Source organism: Benincasa hispida, chromosome 11 (assembly GCF_027475165.1).
Source record: "Benincasa hispida cultivar pf3 chromosome 11, pf3_genome.v1.1, whole genome shotgun sequence".
NCBI lineage: Eukaryota > Viridiplantae > Streptophyta > Magnoliopsida > Cucurbitales > Cucurbitaceae > Benincasa > Benincasa hispida.
The window spans coordinates 16,162,281-16,180,943 of record NC_143488.1 but is presented as its reverse complement, the minus strand read 5'-3'; the positions used below and the strand labels follow the sequence as shown (position 1 = coordinate 16,180,943).

General features: G+C 34.5%; 2 protein-coding genes across 4 annotated transcripts; one reads left to right on the top strand and one right to left on the bottom strand.

Moving 5' to 3' along the window:
• Positions 1–1,769: 1,769 nt before the first annotated feature.
• Positions 1,770–5,146, top strand: LOC120091117 (serine/arginine-rich splicing factor RS41-like). Of its 3 annotated transcripts, none has more exons than XM_039048962.2 (7): positions 1,789–2,155; positions 2,351–2,461; positions 2,907–3,261; positions 3,474–3,586; positions 3,716–3,981; positions 4,181–4,774; positions 4,885–5,146. In XM_039048962.2, the coding sequence occupies exons 4-7, from the start codon at positions 3,491–3,493 to the stop codon at positions 4,907–4,909; spliced, it is 981 nt and encodes a 326-aa protein (XP_038904890.1). In that variant the 5' UTR covers positions 1,789–2,155; positions 2,351–2,461; positions 2,907–3,261; positions 3,474–3,490; the 3' UTR covers positions 4,910–5,146. The 3 variants fall into 3 exon arrangements, with proteins under 3 accessions (XP_038904888.1, XP_038904890.1, XP_038904891.1); XM_039048963.2 differs by having other exon boundaries at positions 1,862–2,155; positions 2,924–3,261; XM_039048960.2 differs by lacking the exon at positions 2,907–3,261 and having other exon boundaries at positions 1,770–2,155.
• A 4,890-nt stretch (positions 5,147–10,036) lies between these two features.
• Positions 10,037–10,498, bottom strand: LOC150032433 (uncharacterized). Its single transcript, XM_090306907.1, has one exon. It carries the CDS (start codon positions 10,496–10,498, stop codon positions 10,037–10,039), a length of 462 nt encoding a protein of 153 aa, XP_090163033.1.
• Positions 10,499–18,663: the final 8,165 nt, after the last annotated feature.

Sequence of the window (18,663 nt, the reverse complement as noted above, 5' to 3'; positions counted from 1 at the left end):
TATTTTCAAATATAGGAAAATGAATTAAAATATTTACAAATAATAACAAAATATCACAGATTATTTATGATAGATTATTATGTGTCTATCATGATACAGATAGACATAGTGTAGTCTATCGCAGTCTATCGAGGATAGGTTGTGATATTTTGGTATTAGATACTTTTAGCAATTTTGTCATTTAAAATAATTTTCCTTCTATGAAAATTGTATTTTAAAGTGTAAAATCAAATATTAAATTGTTTTTTAGTGATTAAAGATGTATTTTCATAGTGATTTTAGTCATACATATATACACTAAAAACTTGAAAGAAGCGATCTCTAATTGTGGTTTTAGAAGTAATTACGTCTCGTTAGATACATTATCACTATTCTAATTGTGGTTTTAGAAGTAATTACATTTCATATAAGTTATTATATATCGATTCTCAAATATAGAAAAATGAGCTAACTTATTTATAAATATAATAAAATGTCACTTTTTATCCGTGATACATTCAGACATCTATTAATGTCTGTTATTGACAGTAATAGATGTTTAAAACATTTTTGACATTTAAAACAATTACCCATAATATAGATAATTTAATAAGTAAATATCTTGTTTCATTAGAAATTTTAAGTAATCTCTCTTTAATTTTTAATTCTCCATGTGAAATTAATCAATTAAATGGAAATTTCTTATGGAAAATAAATTAATTAAAACTTTTGCACACAATTTATTTAAGTTGATTGATACTTTATATAAAAAAAGAGACAATTCCTCACAGAAACTTAGATCCCGGCGAAATTAGTTGAGGAACTTTGCAACCATGGAAAATGAAATGGAGCACACTATTTATTCTTTCGTGGTTTAATGTTCAAATTCTTATTCACGCATTTGTAATAAGCGAATGATTTTCCAGTACACCAATTACGAGATTAATGATTTCTTATTAATTGATATATTAATGTATCATATATAATTTAATTCTCTATTTAAATTTTTATTTTATAGTTAATAATTTTGCTAACAAGAACGTAGCTTAATTGACATAGTGTTTATACTATCAATCTTAAGATCGGATGTTTGATTCCCTCACCCCACAATTTAATTACAATACTTTTGTAAAAAAAAAAAAAAAAATTACGAGATTAAACCTCTAATCTCGAGAAAGATTACACAATTACTATTAAATTAAATAGGAGTGATAGGAGGTTTGGTTTTGTCAATTTTGGAACCAAGTAAGAACCAAACCAAACTAATGGTTTTACAAAAGATAGATCCAAACCAATGTTCAATTAAAGAACAAAATCAATGGATTAATCTTTGTTTCATTCGGTTTATTGTCCGTTTGTTCTCGATTTTTGATATTTTTTTAATAAATTTTTATTCTTATTTGCACATTTTTTGAATGGATTCTTTTTGCTAAAATATAAATTGGGTCTCTTTTTATAGATTAATATTTGACCTTTTTGTTTTTTTCTTGGATTAGAAAAACATATATACACCATAATAATTGAATTTTTTTTTAAAGAATAAATATTCATGCACCATAATATTTAAGATACCAAAAGATACCTAATTTTATAGTTTATTTGTAAGGTATATATATATCTTCTTCGATTTTGATTGGTTTTTCAAATAAAAAAATAATCCCAACCGATACATTTTGGTTTTTCTCTGCAAATAAATTTATATGTCCAATTATATGCTAAAAAACCAAATTAAACCATCGGTAAGATTGGTTTGGTTTTTTGAATTTGCGGTTTTTTTTTTTTTTTTTTTTTTTTTTTTTTTTTTTTTTTTTTTTTTTTTTTTTGCACTCTTGAACTAATTTCACCTTGCAATAAGTGAGTGATTCGTTGAACTAAAAAACAGAATAAACTCATTTTATTTTCCAAATTAGTTTTGTATTCTTTACTCGGGGAAAGAAATGAATCATATTCCATATTTGAAATTATTCCGTAAATGAAAATTAGGGTTAAGAAAAGAAAACCCTAAAAGCGCCCATTTTTTCCCACAGCCGCAGACCTCTCTCTGCTTCTCACTCTCAGCCTCTCCGGCGAATCCACAGTGTTGTCGTTCTCCGACGGCAGGATACCATCTACGGCGGCCTGCAACTCACCGCCACAAAAGAGTTTGGACATAAACTCGTCGATTTGTTTTGAAACGGTAAGTGCATCGTTGTTGCGGATCTTTCAGTATATTCTTTACTCTTAAGATTAGTTTCAAATAATTTTCTTGTTGATGGGTTGAAATTAGGTTTCTTGAACTCTGATGTTGCAATTGAATGTTTATTTTATTGTTATCCTTGTATTGTGAGAGCGATGTATTAAATGTTGTATTTTTTTCCCTATTTTTGTTCAGGTAGTATGAAGCCGATCTTTTGTGGAAACTTTGAGTATGATGCTCGACAGCCTGATTTGGAAAGACTGTTTAGTCGATATGGAAAAGTTGATAGAGTAGATATGAAATCTGGTGAGCTTCTATCTGTAGCATCTTTTTGTGTTTGGATTCTTTTTATTTTTTTTAAATAAGAAAATTATCAGACGTATATTAGAAACACAACGGAGGACGTTTGTTATGATTCTTGAATTCATTACAAATTTGCGTATAATTTGTATCATGCCGATACAAGCCACTTGCAAATTTTGAATCTATGCAATATACTGAACTGACAAAGTTATTCACGACCCACCAAGAAAGTGTTGGATACAACGTTGGCAAGACAATTCAGCTGTTGGAAATTCCCCCAGAGTAGAGGTCATTCTCATTGCATTTGGTGCCTTGCGGTACGATTTGGCATCATCCGGCATATCGAAACCAGAGAAGCTGACTTTTGTTGGATTTTTGATGGGGGGTTCTAAAAAATTATTTGAGAAAAGAAGAGAGTATTTTTTAAATCCTAAACCGCCTTGGCCAGAATTTTCTTTGGTGCAGGATTTTCTTCGCATATTCATAATCCTCTTGGATAAAGATGGCTCTTCAGAATTGAGTGTTCCGCCTCGGAAAAGCGTCCTCTTCTTGTTTCCAAGAAGATTCATACCGATCCTCAATGGCACCACCATCTTACATTTTCCTCCGACACTTTGCTTTCCAGTTTCCATTCCTCATGACTTTTGCATGCCTACAATCCATACATTGTTTCAAGGTTGAAACATTGTCAACCTCAGCTGAGGCTGCAGAATATTGGAGAAGGCACTTTCTATTTGTAGACCTACCATGAGACATCCTGTTTTGGATTATTGCTCCTTGACACCACTTAGTTCATACACAAGGTCGGTTGCTTAATTCACTGGTAACTTAGTTTATAGATTTCACGAAGGTTGCGAATATTTCTTTCTTATGGTAAGAAATTTTGTGGTTTGTTGAATATTTCATTAGAGAGAAAATTAATATTGCATTTTGAGGAATTCCTTAGTGGGAAAATTATTTGGTGTCTCACAGATGCCATAATTATATTTTTCTGTTTTGTTTGATTGCTTTACAGGTTTTGCTTTTATCTATATGGAGGATGAGAGAGATGCTGAGGATGCCATTCGTGCACTTGATCGGAGAGAATTTGGCCGAAAAGGCCGCAGACTACGTGTTGAGTGGACCAAAGTAATTTACATTGATATGGCACAACTTCCAATGGACTCTTTACTTTCCATCTCTTTGTGGAACTTTTATTTGATTCTATTTACTGTACCTTCAAATTGTATCTCGATCAATCATTCTTTTGCTTTGTAGCAAGAGCGTGGGATTAGAAGACCAGGTGGAGTTGGAGGTGGAGGTGGAGGTGGGGGAGGTTCAAGGAGATCCTCTACTAATACAAGACCTTCAAAGACTTTGTTTGTTATCAACTTTGACCCATATCATACTAGGACAAGGGATTTGGAGAGGCACTTCGATCCTTATGGAAAGATATTGAGTGTAAGGATTAGAAGGAATTTTGCATTTGTCCAGTATGAACTGCAGGAGGATGCTACTAGAGCATTGGAGCTGACAAACATGAGGTGAGTGTGAGTTTTTCTTCGTTGAATTGCATAGACATTTTGTGCGAGTAGTAGGGTCATTTGTTTGAAGGTTTAATTAATTAATCTCCCATTGCCCCTGTTGCACTGAGACCATCTGAAGGAAAATTTACATTGCTACTTGACTTGTTATAGGCCATCAGTTATTGTTATGCCTTATAACTATTATTATTGTGTACAGCAAATTGATGGATCGAGTGATTTCGGTGGAATATGCTGTTCGAGATGATGACGATAAGAGAAATGGATATAGTCCTGATAGGAATCGTGATAGGTCTCCTGATAGAAAACGGCGATCACCTAGTCCCTATAGGAGAGAGCGAGGAAGCCCTGATTATGGCAATGGTATTAGCCGCAGTCCATACAGGAGACAAAGGGCCAGTCCTGATTATGGAAGTCGTCGTAGTCCAAGTCCTTATCAGAGAGAGAGAGAGAGGGGTTCTCCTGATTATGGCCGTGGTCGTAGTCCCAATCATAGTCCTTACAGGAGGGAGAGAGAGAGATCAAGTGACCGTGTTAGGGCCCCTAGCCATAGTCCTCCCCATCAGAGGGAAAGACCAAATGATGACCGAGTCCACAACCGAAGTCCTAGTCCTTATGGGAGAGAGAGGGGGAGTCCTACTGATGGACGTGGCACTAGCTATAGTCCTCGTGATAGAGAGAGGTCGTCAAACCCTGACAATGGTCATGATCAGCAGCAGAATACAGTAGTGGAACCCGGTGAGAGCCCCAGTTATGGTGGCACTCAGAGCCCAAAGCATCGGGGATATGGCAGGTTTGTAGTTTGAATTTGTTTTTTTTATTATTACTATATTATTATTCTTGATTCATTTTCCAATTATAATGCATCTTATGCCTGCGTTCATGCTTTATGGTGTGTTGCAGCCGTTCACCTCAAGCAGAGGAATGAGGATCTAGAAATTGAGAAATGAAGTTGATTTCAAACTGCATCAGAGTATGTTTAGTTGTATAATCAGTGTCAGTGGTAAACATGTATTCTAAGGATAATGTTTCGTGATTTCCAAATACATTTGTGCGTCAATTTCTAGCGATTCTATGCATAATGCTTTAGTAGTTTATTGTTAGGTTGAAGCTAGCAATCAAAATTCATAGCAAAATGCTGAACCATATTTGGTATTCTTCGCTATTTTCCTTTTTGCTCACCTGTTTTTTATGTGAATTATACTTTTGATGTGAATTTGTATTTTGGGGTATGAATGGGTTGAGTTGGTTTTTAGCTAAAACACTTGGGCCATGTGTTTTTTGCATTGCTAAAATTAATATTTTGATTGTAGAAATGACTCATTTTAAAATAGGGGTGTTGTTAGCAAGGAACCATGGTTTGTTTCCTAGGTTTTGCCATTTCATCAAACAAATATTTAATTGTAATTTAAAAACTCCACATTATTATCTAGAAATTTCGTAAAACATGGGTTTTCTTACAAATTAATTTCATTACTAGATATTAATATTAGTGTTTGATAAATGGGCATGAGTTATTGGGTTGGGTGGATATTTATTACCCATGTTTGTTAACCCCATAAAGAGAACCTATGGGTTATTAAAACCTCTTTTTTTCTCACTCAAAACTCTCCTTTTTTATCTCCTCAAAATTAATCTTAAAAATCAATATATTTTAATTTCTCTCTCTTCTCTCGTCTTTGCTGTTTGGATTCATATTTTTTATTTTATTGTCAAACTTATGGGTTATTAAAACTCATTTTTTATCCACTCAAAACTCATTTTTTATCCCTCAAAACTAACCCTAAAAATCAATACATTTTCATTTCTTTTTCTCTTCCCTCATCTTTGCCATTTGGATCTATATATATATATATATATATATATATATATTTATCGTCAAACCTTTGGATTCTATTTTCATTTCTCTCTCTTCTCTCATCTTTGCTGTTTGGATCCCCAAATATACTATCCATATTATATAAAAATAAATTGTATGATATGTGAAATAATAAAGTTAACTTAGAAGATTCAATATATATACATACAATATATCAATTAGTAATTGGGATAATTACCTTCAATATATATATATACATACATTCAATATATATTTACATACAATATACAATATACCAATTAATTGAGCAGCAATATGAAATATATTTTGTTGGTATGTTTTATCGATTGAAGAGAATTATAATTAATACAGTTTTTGAAAAGAATATATGAAAAATAATATAATATGTTTTACAAATTGAGGAAAAATTTTGAGATTGTTCAGTTTATTTCATAAATGATTTGAGAAAATACGTGTATATTTGAAAATTAATCAACAATAGCAAAACATAAAACTAAAAAATAAAAAATAAAAGAATGAAATAAAAAAAAACAAATAAAAAAAAATAGAACTAATCTCATTCACAAAAAAACTGCATCATCCTTCAACTCAACTCTGCACAACAAACACAGACAATAATTACCAGACAATTTAACTCCCATGATAATTTAACTCTCCAACCTACTCAACTCTCTACTTTTATCACATACCAAACACACTTAGTTTCTTAACTTAATAAATTTTGACTAATATATTTATTATTAATATATTTTATTATTAATATATTTAACAAACACATACCAAACACCTTGCTAATATTTTGACTCTTGAATTATATTAGTAAATATAAAAAATTGTAATAAACGAAAAAGTGGATTGGGGTTATCGGGCTTCTAATAAAGTAATAAAGGCAGCTTTAACGAAGAATCATAGCGCCGGTTGAATTTTCGATAAACAAATTTTAAGGACCCAAAATGTCATACCTCAATCTCTCGAATCTTTGCAACTTGGAAGAGGAGAAGTTAGTTCCCAGTAAGTGCTCGAGGGTTCCCCCCTCAGAATTTCGATTCGAGGGCTTGCATACAGTTATTGGTTTCAATTGAGGTTGATGTAGTTTTTATTGTTAGATAAATTAATACTAAATTAGTTATTTAATTGTATCTAGACTTATCATTTTAATTATTTTCACATTATTAATTAATTTATAATTTATTATATTGTATATATTTTAAAATTTTATAATTATTTGATAAAAGTTTAAGAAAAAAATTATAAAAAATCGAATCAATTAAAATTTGAAAATATATGTAAAAAATATATTAATATGGAAGAGTAGTATTTTAATATATTTATTTAAATAGTTAAGAAATTAGCATATTTTTAGGAAAGTTGAATCTAGAAGCTACTATTATCACTTTCACCCGTTAGCTAGAATTTTAAAAGTGGTTCTCTTAAATTATTTAATAATTTAATTTATTAAACAATAAAGACGATTAAGATTTTCTCAAAATCACCTTCTACAATTGCAAATGGAGCCTACGAAGTTTGGTCTGACCATTCTTTTGAGTGTCATCACTTATTATACATTTGTTATAGTTCACCGAAGATAAGGGTGAATTTAGTATAAGCCGAGCTCCCTTCAACTTTATGCTCTCTCTATACAACTAGTATAATATCAAAATAATTAACTAGCCCAATGGTAATTTGCTTTTAACCCTTCTAAACCTAAGTTCAAACCCTACTCATTACATTTATTTTTATTAAATCATATAAAGCCCCGTCAACAAAATTTTTGGATCCATCACACAGGAGATGGTGTATACTCGTACTTATGGTGTCAATGCACAATCTTCTACTTGCATACAAATACAAGGTATTTGTGTAATTGATCATGTTAAAATTGGTTGCCCAATTTCTTTAAATAAATTATATTTGTTTGTATTTATGGGGCTTAGTATTAGAAGATTAATAGTTACTTTGAATACAAGTTATTTGTATTTTTATTTTGGTTCATCATATTGAAATGGGTTATCTGGTTCCTTCCAATACAATGTTTTTTAGTACAGTGTATTTTGTAGGTTTTTTGAATTACCAAATCAGCTCTACTTGATTTGATAAGTTCGTGAAAAAAATGTAAATTTAATGTCTTTGATACCAACTAAATCTTTTTCTATTTGTATTTTCAGATTAATATAGATTTTTGGAGTCCATCAGGTATTTTCCCTTAATCCTGAATATCAGTTGGCTATTTACCTAATTTTGAAACTTTTTTTTTGTTATTTTTCAAAATAAATCTTCAAAATTTGTCATTTCATAAATTTTGAAGGAGTTGGAAAGTATGACTTGTGAACTCCACTCTTTGTTTGATCCAAAGAATTGGTGGGTCCTACTACTAAAAAGCACATTTAAAATTTGTTATAGTATTTTTCTCAAACCATCTGGTATGAGTTCGAAATTTTAGTCCATCACATGTCTAGATTTATTAATAAAAGTTTGATTTCACCATTATGTCCCCAATTATTATATTATTTTATTATTGTGAACCGAGTTAATTAGAAATCCACCAATTGGCTTGCTCAACAAATTTAGGATCTCAAATTTCCTCTCATATTTTTTAGTTTCACTCTCTTTTGAACACATTGTTTTGCACAAAAATCACAAGAAAAAGCTATATATTTCGCTTTCTTTTTATTTAATATGTTTGTTTTCTAACACTCATGCTTTTGACTAAAAGAAGTGTTTTGTCGTTCGGTATAAAATCATTTATCCCGCCCGAGATTCATACGTATTGCCCCAAGATTGACTAAAATGACTAAATCTCAGGCGAGACATTGAAATTTTTGGACTGAGATTCATCATTCTCCCTTGAATTTTTATAGATTTTTGTAACTTTTTGTATATTTGTTTTCCTTTTTCTAGGATGCCTCACATATTTATTTGTTTTGGTGGCAAATTAAAAGATAATGAGAAAGAATATGTAGGAACCAGTTGAAACGTTTGATTGTAGATATCAGAGTAACTTTTGAATTTTTTTTACGCCTAGTGTATAGAATAAGTGGTATAAATTTTGCTGAATTTGTTATAAGATGTCTGTATAATATTAGGTTGAATGTTTTTGCTTTTATGATTAGTAATCAAGAAGACATCCATTTCTTCTTAACTAATAATGATGTGCCTCAATGTCTAAATTACCAATAGTAGTGCAAAACGTTAGGAGTGAGGTATCGTCATTTCCAATCCAAGTGGCCCAAAATATACCCTTATTTTTCTCCCACCTTGATTTTATTCTTGAATACCACATGAGTTTGAATGATGTGTGATCCTTGAGTCCACTAGAATTGGGAGATGATACTCATGAGTTGTTGAATAGGGAGCTGGTCTTTGGTGTAGATATGTCAATGGATTTCGATGTCGATGTTAGTGTAGAAAATATGAATATATCTGAGACAAATGTTAATGTCGTTTATAGTAATTCACTTACGAATCAACATTGATGACCCACAGAGGTTGAGTTGACAATGAACGTAGAATCACAGATTGATAGAGAATCGTTGAGAGAGAGTAAACCGACAATCAACGACGAGTATTCAACGGATTTGATATCAAATGGTGAGATTGAATGAATTTGATAGAACTCGGTTATATATTTACTATTTTGGCTAAAATAAGCCTAGAAAGCCGAGACTCCCTCCGTACACAAGCTCTCTGAGCTATTTTCAGATCAAATTTTGGATGTCTTGCCTCACTCTCCCTCCCTAACTTTATACCCAAAATGGTAACAAACTCATCCCTTGTGGCCCCCACACAATCTTCCTTTTCTAACTAATTTTATTCCCTTATATTTCCTCATTTACATTTGTGCTCTCCCTCTTAATCTTCCTATTGTGTTTCCTTTCATATTTCTTAATTATAGGGGGTCTATCATTACCCTCCCCCAAAATACCACCTTGTTCTCAAGGTGAAAATATAGAAATTGTTTGGCGATTTGTACTCCGTTTTCCTAAGTTGCATCTTCGGTTGGCATTCCCTCCCATTAAATAAGTACCTCAAAATCAGTTGGTGATAGTTTAATGGTGCCAATCTTTCTAATCCCCAAAATAGCCATTGGATGAGGATTTGTTTGCCCTTCTTTTTTCCATGCCAGTGGAGTAGAAATCCTAGGCATCAGAGTACCTACGAGCCTCCTTAGTTGCGAAATGTGAAGTACTGGATGTATGTTGATAATGGGGGGAAGATCTAGTTTGTATGCGACTGGCTCGATCCTTTGAATGACTTGAAAGGGACCGATGAAGCGGGTGCCAACTTCGGGTGTTTATGAATTAGTAGGGAACTTTGGCAATATGGTTTGAGCTTAACATACACCCAATCGGAGATTTCAAATTCTACCTTTCGTCTTTTAGTATCAGCTAATGCCTTCATCCTTTGTTGAGTAGCTTCTAATGTGCTTTTGAGTTGTTTGAGCATTTCATCCTTGTCTTTCAATAACACATCTACTTCCCCTACCACTGCGTTTCCCGACTCATAAGAGACTAATGGGGGCACCAGTCGACCGTAGACTACTTCATAAGGTGATTTTTTTATTGCTGTGTGGTATGATGTATTGTAGTTATATTCCGTCCATGCCAACCATTTAGACCATTTTGATGGTGTTTCCATGGCAAAAAAATGGAGGTAAGCTTCTAATCCACGGTTAACCATTTCGGTTTGCCCATCTATTTGTGGATGATATGACATGCTTCTTTTCAACTGAGTACCCATTAGCTTGAATAGTTCTTCCTAAAACAGGCCAGTGAAGATTTTGTCTCTGTCTGATATTATGCTCCGGGGGACTCCATGTAATCGAACGACCTCTCGAAGGAATATCCCCGCTACTATGGTTGCGGTGTATGGATGGTGAAGGGCGATGAAGTGTACATATTTGGACAAACGGTCTACCACCACCAAGATAGAATTATGTCCCTCGAATTTTGGCAATCCATCTATGAAGTCCATACTAATGTCATTCCAAATAAGTTCTGATATTAGCAATGGATGTAGTAACCCTACTGGTGCTAGAGACAAGTATTTGGCTTGTTGACAAACCGAATAGTCACCCACAAATTCTCTTACCCGGGCCTTCATTCCTTTCCAAAAGAACTCCTTCTTGAGCCATTGGTACATCTTGACTACTCCGTTGTGACCTTCAATCGGGCTGCTGTGAAATTCTTAGAGTAGTAGTAGGATTGTTGGGGATGAAGGTGGTAGTACGATCCGCTACTTGTACAACAAGAGTTCCTCTTTGACCGTGTACCCTTGCGGATGTTCTCTCAAATGCCTTGTAACTTCTGGTCTTGATCAATTTGGCTACTAAACACGGCTGGATTAAGCGAGTCGATCATACTCAACACGTCAGCTCCATTGAGGAAGGCAACTGGGACAGTGCATCGGCGACTGAGTTCTTCAAGCCCTTATTGTATTCAATTTCGAAGTCATACCTAATCAATTTGGCTACCCATTTCTAATATTCCCCGACGATGATCTGTTGTTCTAACAAGAACTTGAGGCTCTTCTGATTGGTGTGCATGGTGAATTTTCGGCCCAATAGGTAAGGTCTCCATTTTTTGACAACCATGACTATCGCGATCAATTCATGTTCATACGCGGCTTTGAGGCGATGTGTTAGGGGTAGTGCTCGGCCGAAATAGGCTATCGGTCGACCCTCCTGCATCAGTACCACCCTAACGCCTACCTCTGATGCGTCTGTTTTTACCACAAACACTCGATTGAAGTTGGGAAGTTTTAAGACAGGAAGGTATGCCATTCTTTGCTTTAATGCTTCGAAGGCCGCTTGAGCTTCTTCATTCCATCGAAAATTCTCCCCTTTGAGTTGTTGAGTCAGTGAAAATGCGATGGTGTTGTAGTTTGCTACAAATTTGCAATAATACCCGGTCAGCCCAAGGAATCCCCTTAACTGTTTCATAGAGGTCGGTGTTGGCCAATGCACCATGGCTTTAATTTTTTTATGGATCGGCTGCTACTCCCTCAGCTGAAATCATATGTTCCAAATATTCAATTTGGCTGGATGCAAATGTACACTTCTTGAGATTGGCCACCAGCCAGTTGTCCTTCAAAACTTGCAACACAAGAGACAAATGTTGAACATGATCATGGATCGATGGGCTATAGATTAAGATATCATCAAGGAAGACCAACACAAATTTACGTAAATAAGGCCGTAAGAGATTGTTCATTACCGATTGGAATGTCGATGGGGCGTTCCTCAATCCGGACGGCATAACCAGAAATTTATAGTGGCCTTCATGGGGTCGAAATACTGTTTTATGGACGTCAGTGGGTGCTACCCTGATTTGGTGGTAGTCTAACTTCAGGTCAACCTTAGAGAAAACCCTTGCTTTGGTTAGTTCATCGAGTAGCTCATCTACAACCGGAATGGGAAAGTTGTTTGGTATTGTCACCTGATTTAGGGCCCTGTAGTCCACATAAAAATGCCAGCTGCCATCTTTCTTCTTCACTAGTAACACCGGACTAGAGAATAGACTCGTGTAGGGCTGAATAACTCCAGCCGTTAGCATTTCCTCCACTAGTCTTTCGATTTCATCCTTTTGGAATTGGAGGTATCAGTATGGTCGGACATTCATGGGGCTGGCTCTGGGTTTCAGTTCAATGTGGTGATCGTGGCACTGCACTGGAGGAAGTCCCTCCACGGTCTGGAACACTGATTGGAATCTTTGTAGAACCTCTCGGATATCGGGATGGCTCCCTTCCTCTATTCTAGTCAGGAGTGAATTTAGCTCTAGTAAAATACCTTGGCCTTCTTCTTTGACGAGCTTCAACATGGATTTAAGGGATATTTGGGCCTTCATTAAGCTTCGGTCTTCTTTTAGGTGTACTCTCCAATCGCTGACCTGAAAGTCCATTTCAGATGTACTCCAGTCGCATTCTACCTGCCCCAACATCATCAACCATTGGACCCCCAAGACTACATCGCACTGCCCAGATGTAAGGGAAAGAAGTCATTAATGATAGTAAGGTTTGGAAGGTTTAATATTACACCTTTACAGATGTCGGTCGTCCAGACAGAGCTCCCCGTGCCCAGCATCATGCCATAGCTTGTCGTAGGCATTTGCGGCAGTTCGAGGACCGCTATCAGCTCCTTATCAATGAAGTTATGGGATGATTTGCTGTCTATCAGTACAATCACGTCTCTGTCCTCGATTGCCCCCTTAACTTTAATTGTTCTTGGTGAGTCGATTCCGGCTAAGGAATTGAGTGATAATTCTGCAACTTCATTCTCCGTGGTATCGACCACCATAGATTCTAAGGTTTCCGGAGGTGCTACTTTGGGTTTGCCCGGTTCTTCTTCTACTCCGACTTCCCTTCGTCTCCTTCCTCATCATGGTGTAACAGGATACTTAACTCCTTCTTCTTGCAGCGGTGGCCCAGGGTGTACTTCTCATCACAGTGATAGCATAGACCCTTATCTCTCCAGTTCTGCATCTCGCTATCGGACAGACGTTTGAACGCACCGACGGTAAATGGTTTTCCGTTCACATCCCTCAAGGTTATAGAGTTAGAGGACGTACCTATGCCGTGGCTCGGGTTAAGTGAAATGGTCTGGGTTGTGCCAGTCTGACCCATAGTTGCGTTGAGGCTTGCTGTCGCCTCGGACCCAGTTGGCTTCGATGGGCTTGGGCCACTCCCTCCCCATTTTTTTCTCCAAGCCTCCTCTGTATCTTCAATAATTTGGGCCATTCTCATTTTTTTCTTAATCCCTTTAAGCTTAAACATCCTCATTTCGACTTGTATATTTTCTTTAAGCCCACTAACAAATTTACTTTCCAATGTCTCATCCGAAAGATCTTTCAGCAACTCAGAAAGCTGTTCGAATCACCGTCGGTATGCTCGGACACTGCTTTCCTGCTTCAGCCTGAGGAACTGAGCTCAACGATCTTCCTTTTTGACCGGTAAGAATAGTAATAGTAGTTGGTCTTTAAACTTAGCCCATGTGTCCATCAACGTTCGTTCTTCTTCCCATTAGTGCCATTCGAGGGTTTTTTCTTCCAGACACAGGATTGCAATTGTCTTTCTCAGTCAGTCGGTTCACCACGAAGTACTTTTTGACTCGATGAAACCACCTCAACAGATCTTCTCTTACCTTACCCTTGAAGATGGGAATCTCCAACTTCCTCAATCTCATATCGAACAGTAGCACGTCTTTCCTTTCCCTGCTCTCTCTTCCTTCGTCGGTTGCTTCCCCTTGTCCATCACAGTTCGCTCAGACGAGCCTGACTCCACGTTGCCGGGAACTTCTATCTTTTTTGACCAAACCTCCAATGCCCACAACATATTTTGCTTGAGCGTCTCTCCCAGTGCTTCCATCTTGGCAGCCATGGCGTGTTCGGTAACCTGCTGCATTTCCACGAATGTTTGGTCCATCTGGGTCTCCATCCCCACTTGTAGTAAGGTCAGTTGCTCCTCTAATGCTATCATTCTTGCTTCCATTTTCTTCACCATACCCCTAAGGAGGAATGACTCTTATACCAAATTGATAGAACTCGGTCATGTATTTTCTATTTTGGCTAAAATAAGCCTAGGAAGCCGAGACTCCCTCCGTACACAAGCTCGCTGAGCTATTTTCAGATCAAATTTTGGATGCCTTGCCTCACTCCCTCTCCTTAACTTTATACCCAAAATGGTAACAAACTCATCCCTTGTGGCCCCCACACAATCTTCCTTTTCTCACTAATTTTATTCCCTTCTATTTCCTCATTTACATTTGTGCCCTCCCTCCTAATCTTCCTATTATGTTTCCTTTCATATTTCTTAATTATAGGGGGTTTATTAGAATATCAGGCGAGATACATGCCTTTTCAAGTGGAATACATGTAATCTCAGGTTAGATTTGACCTCTTCCTAGATGTGCTAATACTTATTTCTCCAGTTAGACAATGAAATACAACAAATAAAACCAAAACATCCAAAAACATGTAAAAATCATTAAAAAGCGCGGTAGATTGTCTCAAATTTTCATATAGTTTCTAAACCCTAACAAAGTTACAAATTTAAAAATCAAACCTTTTATGAAACCAACAACTAAGGATAATGCTACCTTTGCTATAGTGAATTTTGAAATCAAGCGAACTGATGCAACGATACTTGGAGAATTAGCGAGTATTAGAGAATAACACTTGAAGATGTGAAGAAAATCGAAGAAAATATCATGAAGAAGAAGGAAAATGAAGGGAAACGTTAAAGTTTTTGAATCGGGGGTATTTTGATCATTTCACAGATAAAAAATATAAGTTGTATTGTCTCACTATAATCTTGGAAATCGATCCGCCTAAGATATAGCTATCCCTATCGAGTTTTAGAAGACTATACTATTTTTGTAAGAGAAAAATTTTAGAGAATTATTTTGGATAATTTCTCAAACAAAATTGTTCCTCTTAATTTGGCTCTTTAATTTTTTTTTTCTTTGTGTAGCCTTTCTTTAATTATTAACTATTTAGTTCCCTAAAACTTTTTAGCCTTAATTTTCCTATAAAATAATTATCTTTCAATTACAAAAAAGATAAATCTCTCTCCCACATCTAACTTTGTTTTATCTCGCTCAATTTTTCATCACTCCCTTTTTATTTTCTAATATATATATATATATATATATATATTCTTAATAATTCATTGCTTTTTATTTCTTCTTTTAAACGTAATCCCCTTTTTATAATTTGATGTTTACAAACTTACTCTAAAAAACAAATATGAATCCTTAAAAAATTACGGTAGTGTCTCTTTGGTGTATGAAAGTTTTAAATTAAGTAAACATTAATCATTAAAAAATTTGGGTAGATCTTTTTGGTTCTTGATATTTTAAAAGGGACACTTTCACTCATTAAAAAAAACTTAATATCATATCTTTCTTGGAATGAGTCGATTAATATATATAATATATTTATATATATGTTAAGGTGGCAATCTTTTAGAAATAGACACTTCCAAAATCTTAGTATATATATTAGAGCAATCAAAACTAGAAAAGCTAAAATCTCATGAATAAGGGTGGTATGGATTGTATTTTCAAGTGTTTAATTACAAAAATAAGTTATTTTGGAAGAAATTGAATTATTTGGCAATCATTTAAAATAGTTTTTCAAGTATATTTTAATAAGTGATAACTTAAAATGTCTGTAACATAGGGATAAGGTTGGGTGCCTTATGTGAGTAGGGGTACCCTATACAAAGAGTTTGTATAAGACCAGGCTACAAAATATTTAATCTCTCTCTGTATAACACTGTTAATTGAAGAGGCATTTAAACATGATGTTCTGTTCATAGATTCGAGCCTTAGCAGCGTGGTTTTTCCTGTTTTTCTAGTAATTCTTTTGCTTTTTAATTAAATCAATATAATTTGATTATATCAAGGAAAATTCTTATAAATAGAAAAATTCCAAAAATATTTACATTTTATAGCAAAAAGTTCCAAATGTGTTTTGTACTTTTGAAACTTTTTGCTATAAAGTGTAAATATTTTTAAATATTTTTTTTTTATATTTAAAAGGACTCCTTATATTAAGGGAATTTCTTATAAATAGAAAAATTCCAAAAACATTTACATTTTATAGCAAAAAGTTCCAAAAGTGCTTTGTACTTTTTGAAATTTTTGCTATAAAGTATAAATAATTTTTAATATTTAAAAAAGGCCCTATTGTTAATTATCCAATATAAGTGTTATATTGGGCCAAGTTAACAATAACTTAGATAAATTATTAGTCGGATTTACCAAAGTAGGATTAACCCTAGTTTCTAAAACACCTAGTGGGAGGAAAAAGATGTATATGATATGTCATTTTCCACCAATGTTCTCCCTAAAAGTTCACACTGTGAGATCCATGCGGGGGGTGAATGGAGAAAGTGCTTATAGTAAGTGGGAGAAGGATGTGTGTCAACACATCCTACGATCTCCTTCATTGGTTCGTAACGTTTTTCCATGCTCGGCCTCGCATTCTGGGAGCGTCCCCTTAAGGAAGGTGTTTGCATGGAAAGGGATAGAGCAAACTCTAGATGGATATGATCACTATGATCAATTGCATCATGATAACGGGCAGAAATGTACGTTATCATAGTGCTAAGTTCTTAAACAATGTTGGATTGCACTGATAAAACATGTTAAATTGTGTCCATCAAGAGATAAGAATGAGCACTATTTGTTATCAACGTATCGCATGCATCCTAGAGATAGGATATGATTGTATGCGGTCACCTTGCTTTTATGCATTTTGCATCATTGTATAGGACAAGAGTAGAGACTTAGGGATAAGCTCTATGGACACTTTTGCATTCAACACATGCGTCCTAGACTTAGGAGCATCGCATTTGCATTGGAAAATGACTTGCTGTGCATGGTGGTAGCGTGATCGCATAGTCTGACACATTCTCAAGTAACGCTAGCTAAAGATCTTCTCAACCCATTCATCGCATACTCAGTGCATCTATCACACAACTGACTTTTCTCAAATCTGCCGCATTTTGTTTATTTTCTCATTAACGCAATCAACAACAAACCAATAATATATCTGTAGTGCGAAGAGTGTAACTGTCGGTCTTTAGTAGAGTGCCCGATAGTTAACAGATGGTGAATAATGTAATTAAAGAGTTTAATTAATTAGTCATGTACCGTTGAAGCTTCAAGCGACAGGTTCATAAGGTCCCCTAGGTAGCTCAAAAGGATTTAGTTGAGAATCAGTTTTTGGGTTAATTTGAAATGTTCAAATTAATAAGAGGGAATTTAATTATATATAATATAATTAAATTAATTAAATTATATATGATATAATTGATATAAGGTATTTGATACATTAATATTTAATTGGAGGAAAAATATTTGAATATGATTCAAATATATTTTCTATGAATAAGATTTATAGTTGTTAAATTTAATATAAATATGATTTATATTAAATGCCATAAAATAGAGAAAAAGAACTAGATTTGTATATTGTATATGATGCAATATTAAAACTATATGTTATAAATATATATGATAAGTTGGTTACCATATTTATTTATATTATTAATTATTTGGATAATTAATTCCCTTTTTCTCTCTAACCACCTTAGTGCAAAGTTAATTGATTTTTTATGATAAATGAAATAAATAAAATAAGATTTTGTTATTCCAAATAAGAGTTACACGACTTGAGTCAAGATTACACGATTAACTTAGAGCCTATGCGATAAACTTTGCACTCTAAACGATTGAGAGTTTTTCCTATGCGATAAAGAATTTCTTCCTCAATCGTCTTCCTCTTCCAACTCCTAAACTTCCTCCTAACCAAAATAGCCAGAGCCCACCACTCCTGGGTTCTCACACCGAGAATACCAAGGTCACCAAGTGTAGTGTCCTACACTTTTGGTTCGAGTATTTTTGGTTGATGTTTATTCGAGGAGAGTTCATTGCTGTTTGAGGAGATCGTGATTGTTCGAGGGATTTACTTGAAGAAGAGTTCTTCAAATGTATAATCTCTAAACCCTTGTTATTATTCAAAAGCATGTTGTAATTTATGTTATGATGCATAATATGTACTGTTTTACTGTAAATGTTTATTTCAACCGAAATGAGATTTGGACGATCTGCTTCTGCCCATAGGTTCTCTTCAAAACGAGTTCCTTCATCTATTTTTCAGCTGCTCCAAAGAAATGAGAGGTGGTATCTTTTTTGATCCAAAAGAGAATAAAGTATTTGTATCGACAAATGCTACTTTCTTGGAGGAATACCATATTAGGGAGCATAAACCACGAAGTAAAATAGTATTGAATGAGCTTTCCAACAAAAATACTGGAACTTCAACAAGAGTTGTTGAAGAAAC